Source organism: Indicator indicator, chromosome 17 (assembly GCF_027791375.1).
Source record: "Indicator indicator isolate 239-I01 chromosome 17, UM_Iind_1.1, whole genome shotgun sequence".
Lineage (NCBI taxonomy): Eukaryota > Metazoa > Chordata > Aves > Piciformes > Indicatoridae > Indicator > Indicator indicator.
This window is the reverse complement of record NC_072026.1, coordinates 9,084,887-9,098,207: the sequence shown is the minus strand read 5'-3', so window position 1 is coordinate 9,098,207 and position 13,321 is coordinate 9,084,887. Positions and strand designations below refer to the sequence as shown.

Here is a 13,321-nt window from a genome sequence, read left to right as displayed (position 1 = left end):
ATCAGTGAAGTACCAGCAAAATAGAGATGCACACACAGGAGCCACTCCAAAAGATTAATGAATTTAAAAAGTAGTAAATCTGAATGTTCTACACTTGGATTAAGAAACGTGAAAGCTTCACATACTAAATTCATCAAAGTTACATCCACAGATATCAGCAGCCTTCCCTAATCACATGTATATGCTTCTCTTTTCTCGGCACTGAGGGAGGACACGGAATAGGGAGCAGATTTAACTCCTCTTCATGATTACTGAACCAATCCATTCACTATCCCAGAACAAACACATCCTCCTGTTGATACTATTACATCTTTCAGTTCTCTGCACTGAAGTACCCAGTTCAAGTGGTAAAGCGTTTAGGGAATTCACCATCCTGAAGACAAACATTACATTTCAATTTAAGGCAATCAAACATAGCAGGGCCATAAGCAGCTTCAGCAATGGCAGTAACTAAGTGCTAACACATACTACTCAAAAATAAAGATTTTACTGAAGCAGTGCTATTAAAGACTAAGTGAAGCACTACAAACCACCTGTTTCTCCCTGTCCACTCATTTGTTTAGCCCAACCTATTTATCTGCCATCCACAACAAGCAACCTCCTTCCAGTGCACTGCCCCAAAGTACAAAGAGTTTTTGTATGGATCACATCAAATACTCATCCTAGTCCCACATCCTCTCCCTCATGCCTTCCCCAACTTCCCTCATTAAAAACAACTACTTCCTCTGAATCACCACTCTGGTTTCATCTCAATGTTGTTTACAAGCCCACCCAAGAAATCTTTCGGTAGGGGGAAATGAGAAGCTTCACAAACAGCAGACAGACCACTTTCAGGTGCATTCTGATACCTTAATGCCAGTTCCCAGGAGTGAAAGGCTCCACCCCAGAAAGAGCCTCCATCACGTAAGAAACCAGCATACACAATACAATAATCTTCCTTATGCCACAACATTGCTTTATGTAAAGGCTTACAAGTGCATACTATCTACATGCATGTCGTGTCAAGGAAACATAAGACTGTCCTTAGGGCAGTCACACTAGCACACTTGCAGCTAAGGTTCCACACTACTGTACAAGACAGCAATACATAGTGAGTGGCAGGGAGAATCCTCTTGACTTCAAAAAGCTTAGAGGGGTTCATCACTAAGACATGTACTACTTTGTAGATACAATTACAACTCATCTTGCAATTTCTGTGTATTGGAGAATTTGGCATGTAAGGAAACCAAGAGTTTTAAGACTTAAAGTTATTTGGGTAAGTAACAGCAAGTTCCTATCACAATTACTTCATGACATTTTAGCATGACTTGATTCCAACACCGAGACCAAACCAGTCTAAACTATGAAGCAGCCCAGTAAGATACAGGTTTATGTCAACTCCTAAGCATACACTGCATTGGACAGTAATACAGCTTCATACCTGTGACTCTAGTCTCTCCTGGCAGACGAGGTATTTCTTCGTTTTGTTCCCAGTTAGTTCCATCATTTAGAGTCTAAAGAAAGGGGAATACATCAGCACATCAATTATATTTACAATTCCTTCAAATTTTAGATTAAAAAAAACCTCTTAAAAGTGATTTCTGCATGGGAAAGAACAGGGTTTTCCACAGCAGAAACTGACAGAAACAAACCAGGAACATGCACTGCTATCCTAAAGATCTAAAGGTTGAATAGATCTGCAACATAGGCACGTTTTAGTCTTTCTCCTTCTAAAAGGTTATTTACTTATGTTTGCATTAAATTGGAATTAAATTTCTGTATTTTAAGTTCTCAGAAAGTTTTGTGCATTTAATTTTCCAAGTATGTTTGGCTTGGAAGAACCAATCAACTCAACAATTACTATTACACACAATCTACTCATTTGGGACTTTCTCCCTTTCAATAGGCTTTAAGAATGATTAATAGAAAATAATCTGGTTTGGAAGAAATGTCAAAAAAGCTAAATTAAACCTTTGTTTCTATTTTCTTGCACAAAGGTTACATTTTCTTCAGCCATGCAGCATCAAAAAGCAGAGGGGAATGCCATTTAGAATCACAGAATCATAGAATGGTTAGGGTTGAAAGGGACCTCAAGCATCATCTAGTTCCAACCCCATGCCATGGGCAGGGACATTTTCACATTAGATCAGATTGCTCACAGCCACATCCAGCCTGACCTTAAAAACCTCCAGGGATGGGGCTTCCACCATCTCCCTGGGCAACCTGTTCCAGCATCGCATCACCCTCATGGTGAAGAACTTCTTCCTAACATCCAATCTGAATCTAACCATTTCTATCTTTGCTCCATTCCTCCTAGTCCTATCATTACCTGACACTCTAAAAAGTCCCTCACCAGCTTTCTGGTAGCCCCCTTGAGATACTGGAAGGCCACAATAAGGTCTCCTCAGAGCCTTCTCTTCTCCAGACTGAATGGTCTTGACTCTCTCAGACTGACTTCATAGAAGAGGTGCTCCAGCCCTCTAATCATCCTCATGGCCCTTCTCTGGACATGCTCCAGCACATCCAGATCCTTCCTGTAATAGGGGCTCCAGAACTGGACACAGCACTCCAGGTGGGGGTCTCACCAGAGTGGAGTAGAGGGGGAGAATCACCTCCCTCGACTTGCTGGCTACCCATAGAAGGCCACCAGGTTTGTCAGGCATGATGTGCCCTTGGTGAAGCTGTGCTGATTGTACCCAATCACTTCAATCACCTCTTCATTATTTTCCTGTCTCAGCAGTGCCTCCAGGAGGATCTGCTCCATGATCTTACTGGGCACAGAGATGAGACTGACTGGCCTATAGTTCCCTGGGTCATCCTTCTTTCCCTTTTTGAAAATGGGGGTTATTTACATCGCTTTAATGTGTTTTCCACTACAAATGAACATTGTAAAACTGAACCACCCACAGATAATAAGTTATCACTTATAAATTGCAGCACAGAATCTTTCCACAGCATCTAAACACCAACATTTTTCAAGAGTGCCACAGAATAGCAAGGATAAGAGTAAGTACACTAGAACTGATTTTAAGGAGGCTCTCATATCTTGTGATAGAGAGGATATTTCACCCATCCACTCTGAATTGTTTAAATCAACTCAGTTGAAAGCATTAGAACTTCATCAATAAAATTAAGTATATACATTTAAGAAAAGAGTCATTCAAATACTTATTTTTCCTACCCAAAAATGGAAGACCTGTGACCTCCAAAATTAGAACAAAAAAAAAAAGGAAAGCAAAAAAAAAAAAGTTACACTCACCCTTTTACTTGAGGAACTTTCCAGGGAGTTAGAATTATATTTAGGCATTGATGATGAGGCCATACCGAGTATCTGATGAGAAAACACAAATTGGGCACTTAAAACTTCCTACTGGACTAAATATTATCTATAGGAAAGATTTTAGACTTTGGAGATCCACAGGCAGACATCCAAGAGCTTGCAAGAACGTTTTGCAAGTTTATATTAATTAAAATAATAATAATTACATAATGCCTTGTAATTGAAGATCATTATTTAAAAGCATTCAAACCTAGCAAGAAATTCTTTAACTCTGGGATTGATTCATACTTGATTCTGACTCAAGCTGAGTATTTGGGAATTCAGTCATTTGAATGCTATTATTAGTTCAGCCAACCGACATTAGAGTGCTTGTTTTAAGTGACAGGATACACACAGTAAGAAATGCAGCCTACTAGGAACATTTGTATAAAGACTTCTCATTTAGGAAAACAAGAACAAACTAAAATTATTGCACAGCTCTTGAATTCACAAGTATGTCAATACACTCAAGTGTTTCAATTTTAAGAAAAAGAGAAGGAAAAAGCAGGAGTTCAACAGTACTTCTCCATTTAAAAACAATCCCCCATTTCCTAAACTGAACCTGCAGTTAGCACACCAGAAGGGGGAGTGTCCAGCCTTCTGGTCTGAATAGCCTTGGTATGTTTAAAGGGAAAGGATTTTACTTATTTTAAACGGTATAGATTAAAGACAGAATTGCATGCTACAGGATTCATCATCTTAATCACTTCCTGACATTGCACGAAGTATTTCTAGAACAAAAACTTGCAAAACACTCATACTTGAAGTTACTCCAAACAGTAAATTCATACCAAATTATAATTCCCTTTCACCACTCACATGCCATTCACCAGGCCCATCCGACATCCTACAGCAATCTTGAAGAAGAGTTTTTCTTGGTTTGTTTCAGGGAGAAGGTGATTACAGACCCACAATATTTGTTTCTATTCCATAAATGAAACATTGTAGCCTTAAGTACTTTGTCTCCCTTCCAGTACTGGAAAAAGTTTGCAGAGATCCCTGCACCATGACAAATCAGCCCATGCTCCTGCAAAAAAGTGGGTTCAGTGATGCTGCAAAAACCCTGCACAAGCAACAGTGACAGATTAAACTGCAATGTCCAATACGTTTTGAAATTACTGTAACAATACAGGAATGTGTCTGTGTCAGGAAGAAGGTACAAAACTATGCCCAAGTCTTCAATATTCCATAAGGAAAACACAAGAAACTTGGTATTGTGTTTAAAATAGCAATATTCAGTGATATGACTCAGCAGTATAAAAATCACACCCTTCCACATAACAAAAGAACCCACTTAAGCTGAGAAATTAAAGAAAAATGCTTTTGAACACCACAGGAGCTGCATGTGACTGTCACAGGGAGATTGGACTTCTTTTCTGGGTCTCCATTAGTCTCAGGTTTTTTGAGCCCAGAAACAGGATCCTGAGCTAATTCTAATGCAAGACCAACAATCTTAAGAAAAAGCTATTAGAAATCAGCATTATTGTTCTTTCAAACTACCCTCCACAGAAAAACTATTGTAACACTGGAGACTAATGTTTTGACTAGAAAATTCAGAAAATTAAGATACGAAAGTTTAGAAAATTCAGAGAAGAAAATGTCAGTTTTTTCTTCCTTGGAATATCTTACCTACTGTAAAACTTAGAGTGGATTAACTTTTTCTATATTGCTATGTTAACTTGCGAACATTCAGTATTTGTTTAGATGACTTTCCTTGATTTATAAAAGCTTATACCTTTATTTACCTTTATAAAGGTGAAAGGTATGTTTACTCAGAAGTTGGTTTAAAAACATTTTCTGTACAAAGTTATTTTTTTTCATATGTCAAGCAAGAAATACCGGGTGAGACAGATACAAAGGCACAGCAGCCCCAGTTTTTGTATGTCAGCATATAAAGTGCTTTTAACTAGAACTCACATAAATTTAAATTAAGGTTGTACCAACCATGAGAGACAAGTAAACCGGCCCTAGAAAAGTGATTTTTAAAGATGTGGCAACCCTGAAGAGATCTGTCCTGCCAAACGGAAATTTTGACTGCAGCAGGTACGGGCACACCCAAGCTAGCTGTTTAGTCTGGAAGCCACAGCCACTCCACTAGAAAAACTACAGAATGCCAACTTCAGCAGAGGTCACACAAGCCCACCCAGGGTCCTGGACACTCACCTCAGTAACAACGCACTGCCTAAGCTCATCAGAACAAAAGCTCCTTTGGACATTCCTTATGCCTTCCAATACTGCCTCTAACTGTATCATACTTCTGCTGCTCACAGAGCAGAACAGTACCAGTGTTTAAAAAGTTTCCTCCCTTCCTGAACATTCACTAAGTTTTGGCTCAACTGTAGCATTACATTAGGTGACTACGGTTCTGAAATAATCATCTGACTCCAGAACACTGACTACAACTTTTCCAAACCTCACTGTAAATTAAAAGCAGCAAAAGAGACCCTTTCAGATTCTCAGAAAACCTTCTCTTTCTAGAACCTTTGTAGCTCACCTCCCCTCCAAACTTTCAACAAACAAGATGTCTGTGCAGCTCTTGGAGAACTTTGGCTGTGTGTGTAAGTTTACTCCATGAGACTGATTTCTTTAAATATACTTTACAGCAAGAAGGATTTCACTCACTGACTTCAATTTCTATAGAATATTTCATTATAGAATCCCAACTTACTATTTCCATTTCCAACACTTCAATGATGCAAGTTAGATTTATTTAGAGGTAATTAAGTTGAATATATACTGAAGGTAAGGTGTTACTATCTGTCAGATTATTTTTTCAAATCCATCAAACATTTTCACTAAAATAAATGCAAGTTAGTTAATCAGTGGAAGAATACTTTTAATGATAACTAAGTTTTGTTTTGAAATCCAATGACACTTAACCCAAATATTAATAAGCAGATTTGTGACTACCCACGTTTCCCCAATTTCTAGAAATAAATAATGGTCAAGTAATTAAACTTAAAATTATAGGGCATTGGACCCATTAGACTGCATTTTGAACAGTATCCACTTTTGGACCCCAGAACAAGACAGGCATTGATAAACTGCAATGAGTTCAGCTGAGAGTCACCAAGAGCACCAGGACCTGGAGCACCTGCACTACGATGTGAGGCTGAGGGAGCTGGGAATCGCTCAGCCAGAACAGCCAGCTTCATTCAGTGGGAACACACAGCTGCCCACCAGCACCTTTGAGGTGGTTACTGAGCAGACAGAGCCAGGATTCTCAAGGTTGTGAGTGATGAGACAAGACACAACAGAAACCAAACCAAACTAGATTCTGGCTTGATTTCAGGGAATAAAAAAGCACTTTATTTTGCACCATAAGGGCAGTTGGGCAATGAAAATAGGGCCCAGGGAGATTGCAGCCTCCATCCTCAGAGGTTTTTAAGAGCCTGCTCCGTAAAAGCTTTGAGCAGCTGGGTCTGATCTGGCTTGGAGCAATGTGTTAAACTAGAGACCTCCTGAAGTTCCTTCCAACCTAAACTACTCTATGCCTCTGTGATCTTCAGGCAACAGACAAGATTAAGTTCTCATTTAAAAGTACCCATCCAAAAAGAACACACCCTTAAAGAAGTGAACTTCTCTGTGTGAAAAAAGCAAACAAGTTTTCAAAAACATTGAAAATGAACACGAAATATATCCTTTTATAATATTATTTCCTTTTCTGTCAAATTGTAGAAGCAGCTCCTGGCAACCTCCCAAAGTAATACTGCCATGAACAATTCAAAAAACATTACTCCATCATAATCTTAAAATAGCTACAAATTTCATTATCACAGAGCAGCAGTAGTCCTTCCACACTGAGAAAAATCTTGCAAGTAGTTTTCCACTGCAAACACATTTATTCCCCAGTATCAACCACATGCACTTCTGTACTTGCACAAAAGCTGCATACAAAGCTCACATTCATCAGCAGCTAAACAGAAGTACAATTACTCTGAAATTTTAAAGCAAATCAGAATAGCAAGGAGACAAAGCAATTTTACTGGATTTAACTTACACTAACAAACAAAGCTTTGTTAAAGTTACCAGAGCTTAATATAGTAACACTACCAAGAAATCCAGGCTCCAATGACCTTACAACAACAATTAAACTACTTGGGATCTGTATTTTCATTAAAGATGGTATTTACACTTGCACTTCCTAGGATTCATGGGATGGAGGCACAACAACATCAGAAAGGGTAGGCACTGAAGGCCAGATTTTAAGAAGTCAATTCAAAGATCCCATCTGCTCTTTATGAGTAAATGCTGACAGACACAAGCATATGTCCACAAAGAAAAATGTAAATTAACTTTAAAACACGTAAATAAGATTTTGAGTGTTAAGGAACCTGAAATGGTCATTTTCATTGGGGTTCTTCACTGCCAAGAGGTTAGAGGACTGTGTGCAGGACAGCCTGGAAAGACCACTGAGACTCTTATAAACTGTGTTCAGATTGACAACAGCCTAGTGAAACTCATTTGCATTGTTTATGATCCAGGAACAAACTAAAACTCATTTGTCATTTTACTGGTCCTTTTCAGGCTTCATCTTCACACCAGAATCACACCAAACACTTTGTAACTGTTGCCATGCTTGCATCAACATAAAATCTTTACACATATGAAGAACTAGTCTGTGCCCAAACCCAGCATAAACTGCATCTGCCACGGGATTAATATCACAAACATCTGAGATCAAGTAAACTGCACTAAGTAATTGTGAGCACCACTTTCCAGACACTTAATATTTTTGATCCTCTATCACTATTATTAAAACTTTGGGGGGAGGGGGGGAAACGACAAACAAACAAAACCCCCACAAATAAATAACAAAACAACAGAAAACACTTTCACATTTGTATCTGTATCAACCATTTGGAACAATAACCATTTTGACAACACTTAATGAAAAAATAAGTTTTTACGCTTTGTATAGTCTATAATGTTCAATATGTTAACCTGGAGAAATTGAGGAAATTCAACTGCTAAATTACCATGCAAGAAGACATCTACAGAATGTACTGAGCAAGAGGTAAACATGATGAAAAAACATGAGTGACATATTATTTTATGTGTGTATAAATATATGTATAGAATATATGGGCAATTGGATAAGAAAGAGTTATTTGCTTTTATCAGAGTCAGATTTATCAATACAGTAAAAATGAACGACAAAAAGTTGCACTGAGTATTTTCTGTCACACATCAATAACCATAACACAGGACAGCATGAAACATGACACAGGATAGCACCAAAAAGTTCTCATAATCCTGTGCAAGAATGAAGAGTCTGTGCATCCTCAAGGTCTCTTATAAAAACACAGTTACAGAATTTACTAAGCCACTTCATTTGCTGTCACAGTAATTCAGAAAACAACTAGAGCACTCTAAAAAGACTTACAGTTACAACTGGACAATTATATGAGACGATGCAAAAAAAATTTAAAAGTTTTATAATGAGGAGGTATGCTGGTGTTAGTCAAAGATTATAGAATTTTATTTGGTACAGGAACAACTTAAGAGAGTCAGTATGAATACACTGCCTTGCGTTTCCCATAATAAAATTAAAAGCATAAAATACAGAGCCCTAAAACCAACCACATCTGTGAGCACCACAACTGCACAGAAGAGATAATACATAGGCTTTCAGAAATAACATACAAAGTAGAGAAGAACTCCAGGAATTTCTAAAGGAGTAGCAAAGTTAAGCTTAAGATAACAATGAACGGAGAAGGAAAAAAAAGTAATTTATATATTAAACAGAAAGGAATACAAAATCCTTTAAATAAATAAAATATTTATATATGGGAAAGCAATAGTTCTGAAGGGTCTAGCCAAGAACAGCATCTGAGTTATATTAGTCACCAGAACAAGCATCGGCATCTTTAACCATAATAAGTGAAAATTTAATCTAGTGAAGTCAAGAGTAATCATTCATCTCATTAAAGTTTAATAAAATTTTAGAATTACATATAAAGATACATAGGGACATAAATCAAGTCACAAGAAATACGTACAGCAACGAGGGCAGTTTTCCAGACAGCAGCTGTCTCTAACCAAACAGCACCGATCAACCAAAAAGAAACACAGTGAGACCAAAGTGCCACAAGCAACTAATCAAGTCCATTGAAATAAATACATCTCTTTGGCACTCATTTAACCAGTTATATTTTAACACAAAGGGACTACACTCAATAAACAAAAATAACATAGCAGAAGTCTCCAAAGTTTAAAAAAGCTACCAATAGTGGCATAAAGCAGAGCATACCAGTATCAAACACGTTTTTTTAAAAAAAGAAAAAAAAAAAAAACAAATCACCATTCCCCCCCAAAACCCACACCACAGAAATATTTGCTTATATTTATTTCAAAAGGAAATAAAAAAAACACAAACACATAAGCTTCCTGCAACAGTGAAAGACACCAACATAGGGTTTTTTTGGAAGAAAAACTTTATTTTCCTTAAATAACCATAGAATGCTTGGTTGGAAGGGACCCTCAAAAGTTGTCTAGTCCAACACCTCTGTAGTGAGCAGGGACATCTTTAACTAGATCAGGTTGCTCAGAGCCCTATCCAGAGCTTGACCCTGAATGCTGGAGCTACCTATATGCTAAATGTTAATTCTCCACAAGGTTTCCTCTCTAAGAAAAGGGTGCTCCAAAATCTCTCATTTTGCCAATTCTCTACTAGACTGTAAACAGGGAACTGTAAAACTCAGTGCAGACTGCTGAATTTGTGAAGGATCAGAAATGTTCCCTCTCTCAGAAAAGGCATATTTTCTCTAATTTGCCCTGTATTTGAAAGGGTAAAACATTTTCCCAAAAAGACTCAATATGAACAAGTGCAAAAAAACGAAATTTCCCAACTCTCAAGTGACTGCTGCTTCAGCAAACAAATTAGATGTGTGCCAGTTGCTGGCCCATGCCTATTTTACATGCTCACTATACCAAGCAGTTTTGAAGATACTAGAAGGAAGACCTTGCACAAACAAAAAACAACAGACTGACAATAAAGCTCTACAAATGGCAGTGAACTGTCCTTGGCAGAAAGTCAGGCAAATATTTTCTCAGTGCAACCAGCTCCTCTGTACTTCTGTGTATATGCTTCCTTAACAACAAAAAATAAAAATTCTTGTAGCTTGTAGACAGAAGCCAGGTATTGAATAAATAATAAGTGGGGGTAGTAAAAGAATCTTCAATTCTGTCTTGATTGATATTTCTCCTGTCTCAATTTGAAGGTTTTATTTTACTGTCTTAAGTTCTCATGGAATTTGACTCCCACATCATTTTCAAAGTAAACCAAAACTTCCAACAAGACCTAACATGAAAGTTTCTAACATTACTTTTTCTAATTATCACCTCAATTGCTTCCTCCTTTCAAATTATATTGAAAATGTAGCTTAGGGTGATATCCCTGGCTTTCATCTTTCCAAGCTTTCTTGTAAGAGAATTACAAGCTCTCTCACAAAGAAGAGATGACACAGTAGGACGCATGCCATCATGGATACCAAGTAACTCATCTGTTGATGGACTTTGATCTGTTTGTTAGGTATTTCTCATGCTTTGTATCACATCAAGGAAAACAAGCATCTGCTTCAGTGGTAATAAACATAATTATTGCTAAGGCCTATTTTCTACCAATTGTCAGAGGCCTATTCCCTGTAATGCTAACAATTCTGTCCACTCGTACTCATTGCTTCTCCTGTATTGGTTCTATTTGTAGTATCTTTCTCTTGCCATAATGATCTCTTTTCCTGACTCTTTCTTACTATTTACACTGGTAACTGAGTTCTGAAGTTGAAGTTCACTCATGTAAGTAGATCAAAGAATGCAGTAGTTTCCCCTCTATGCATGAAGCACTGTTAAATCCAGCCAGATCAGATCACATGACAGAAGCAAGTGGGGCTTTTTTAGGAACCATTTGTCACATTACCTCTAGAATCAGCAGTACATCTGTAGGAAACCTATGCCTGAAGGCTGATCTGTGGCTTTCTAAACCCACCCTATTTTCTTTACTCGGCATCCCCTGCAAGGAATGCATACCTCCCACATTGTCAAAAGCTGATGCGGTTGACAGGAAAGCCTATGGGATAGCAAACACAGCTTCAAAGTTTTCTATTAAGAAAGCCTTCAGTTGCTCTCTGCTCATTCTTCTTGAAAGATATCCCCTTAGGCCACTGATGATTCCACAAGAGAAATGGAAATTGTATCTGTTATATAATTATACACTGTATTAAAAATGGCACTGTAACTGTTAAAATAACATCCCCTACTCAGGCTTTCCTCTAACTTTCCTTTGAGAACACGTACAACCCATGCATCAGACTCACTCTCATTCATCTGCTGTGTTTAGCTCCTTCCTCCACTACAAGAGTTGCTTCTCTGAATACACGTAACAGCAAAGTACCGTTCTGAATTTGCCTGTTTCAAAAGTAGACTCCTAACTACCATGAAGTCATCTACAAATGATTCTTTGTTTCAATCCCTAAGAACACAGAAATGCCCAAGTCATTACTGAGGCAGCACCAGGCTTTTGGGTGTGCCCCCTTTCAAGCAGCAGGCAGGTATTTCACTAGGCACAGAAAGTTTTGACACTTCTGTACTTCACATATACCTACGTATGTTATACATTGATGGATCCAGTCACATCACACTGAGTCTCTTGCACACAGCCTTTCTATTCATTACCTGCAACAGCCCAGCAAAGAGGTTACATACCAATTACTTAGATGTTGTTGAAAAAACGCACAATTCATATTACACAAGGGCATAAACCAGTCTACTTGAAAACACTTACTTTCGTTTTCCTCTTGCTCAGAAGCCCCTGGGTTTAATAAGTCATTTCAGTTGTAGAAAATACAGAGACATCCACTTCAGTATGAGATGAGAGGACAAGAGTGTGTACATTCCTTCGACTTTGGAATGCCTGACTTTCGTGCTGTCGATGGCCCCTGATGGGAACGGAACAGGTAGGAAGACATTGTTAGCACTGCCAAAATATTTCAATTGACATTACTTTTTAAAAAGACTTCAGAAAGGAAGCAAAACTCCAGAACAGTTGCAACTACAAAAAAATCTGGAGAAAGGAAACAAGCAGTACTACTTCTTTTTAATTTTTGTGTCAGGAGGTTTGGCATCAAGTAATTGGACTTTAGAAGAACTTTCTCTTGTAGAAGTTTTAAGATAGAGGTTTAAAATATTTCTGATGTATAAATCTTACACAGGTATTTAACCATGCTTATATTCCCCATATATCTGCATCTTTCTGCAGCTTCTTCTCTCATTCATTCCCAAAGAATATTGCCACTTGTTTATTTTCTAAAATACATTCAGGAATGACTTTCATATGAAAGCTTCTATGAAACTTAACAAAGTCAGAAGGAAACGATCATGAAACAAATCTTGGTTTTACCCGATCCAACTTCTTAGAAAAATTAGTGTGTTGTCTCCTTTAAGAGAACACACACAATATTAAAGATTTACAGTTACTTCCCATTAGTCTTGCAATCTAAATTAACTATTTTTAGTTAATATTGTAACTCAACGCTGTCAGAAAAACATCAACCCTAAAGTTTGCTCAACCTCAATGCTACAAGCCTGTCTCTTTGTCAAAGTGGTCTTTTGGAAGTCTCCTTCTGACCAAGAGAGGAAAAAAAACACAGTCCAAATCCAAAACACCTTTATTGAAAACACTTCTAGATCTCCTGTGACACGAGGAATTGTGCTTTTTAATGGTCACAGCACAAAGAACAGCAAGTAGAATCAGTCCATTATCTTCAAGAGTAATTTCTCGATTTAAATCAATTACAAAGGTTTGCTCTGAAATGGAAGGTTTCAGCTTTTCAGTGTGAACACTAAAGTCACATGCTTCTGGACAAAATCTGAGCCAGGCAGAAATTACTATTACCGTGGCCGAAAAGTCTGAAAGCAAGTCAAAAGCACTCAGAATACTTTCTCATCACAGGACATCATTTCTTTTTACGGGAAAGGTAAAAATTACAGTTTCAAGGTATCTCTGCTAAGCCGTGACAATGGGGA

At 37.8% G+C, this 13,321-nt stretch overlaps 1 protein-coding gene across 1 annotated transcript in view; it reads right to left on the bottom strand.

Moving 5' to 3' along the window:
- The window catches only part of MTM1 (myotubularin 1), a 35,939-nt gene extending 23,837 nt beyond the window's left edge, over window positions 1-12,102 (bottom strand). Inside the window, exons 1-3 of the mRNA XM_054388806.1 lie at window positions 12,081-12,102; window positions 3,239-3,310; window positions 1,421-1,493 (exon numbers count right to left, since the gene is read on the bottom strand). Coding sequence (XP_054244781.1) covers window positions 1,421-1,493; window positions 3,239-3,301 — 136 coding nt within the window. The 5' untranslated portion in view covers window positions 3,302-3,310; window positions 12,081-12,102. The remainder of the gene's footprint in view (window positions 1-1,420; window positions 1,494-3,238; window positions 3,311-12,080) is intronic.
- Window positions 12,103-13,321: the final 1,219 nt, after the last annotated feature.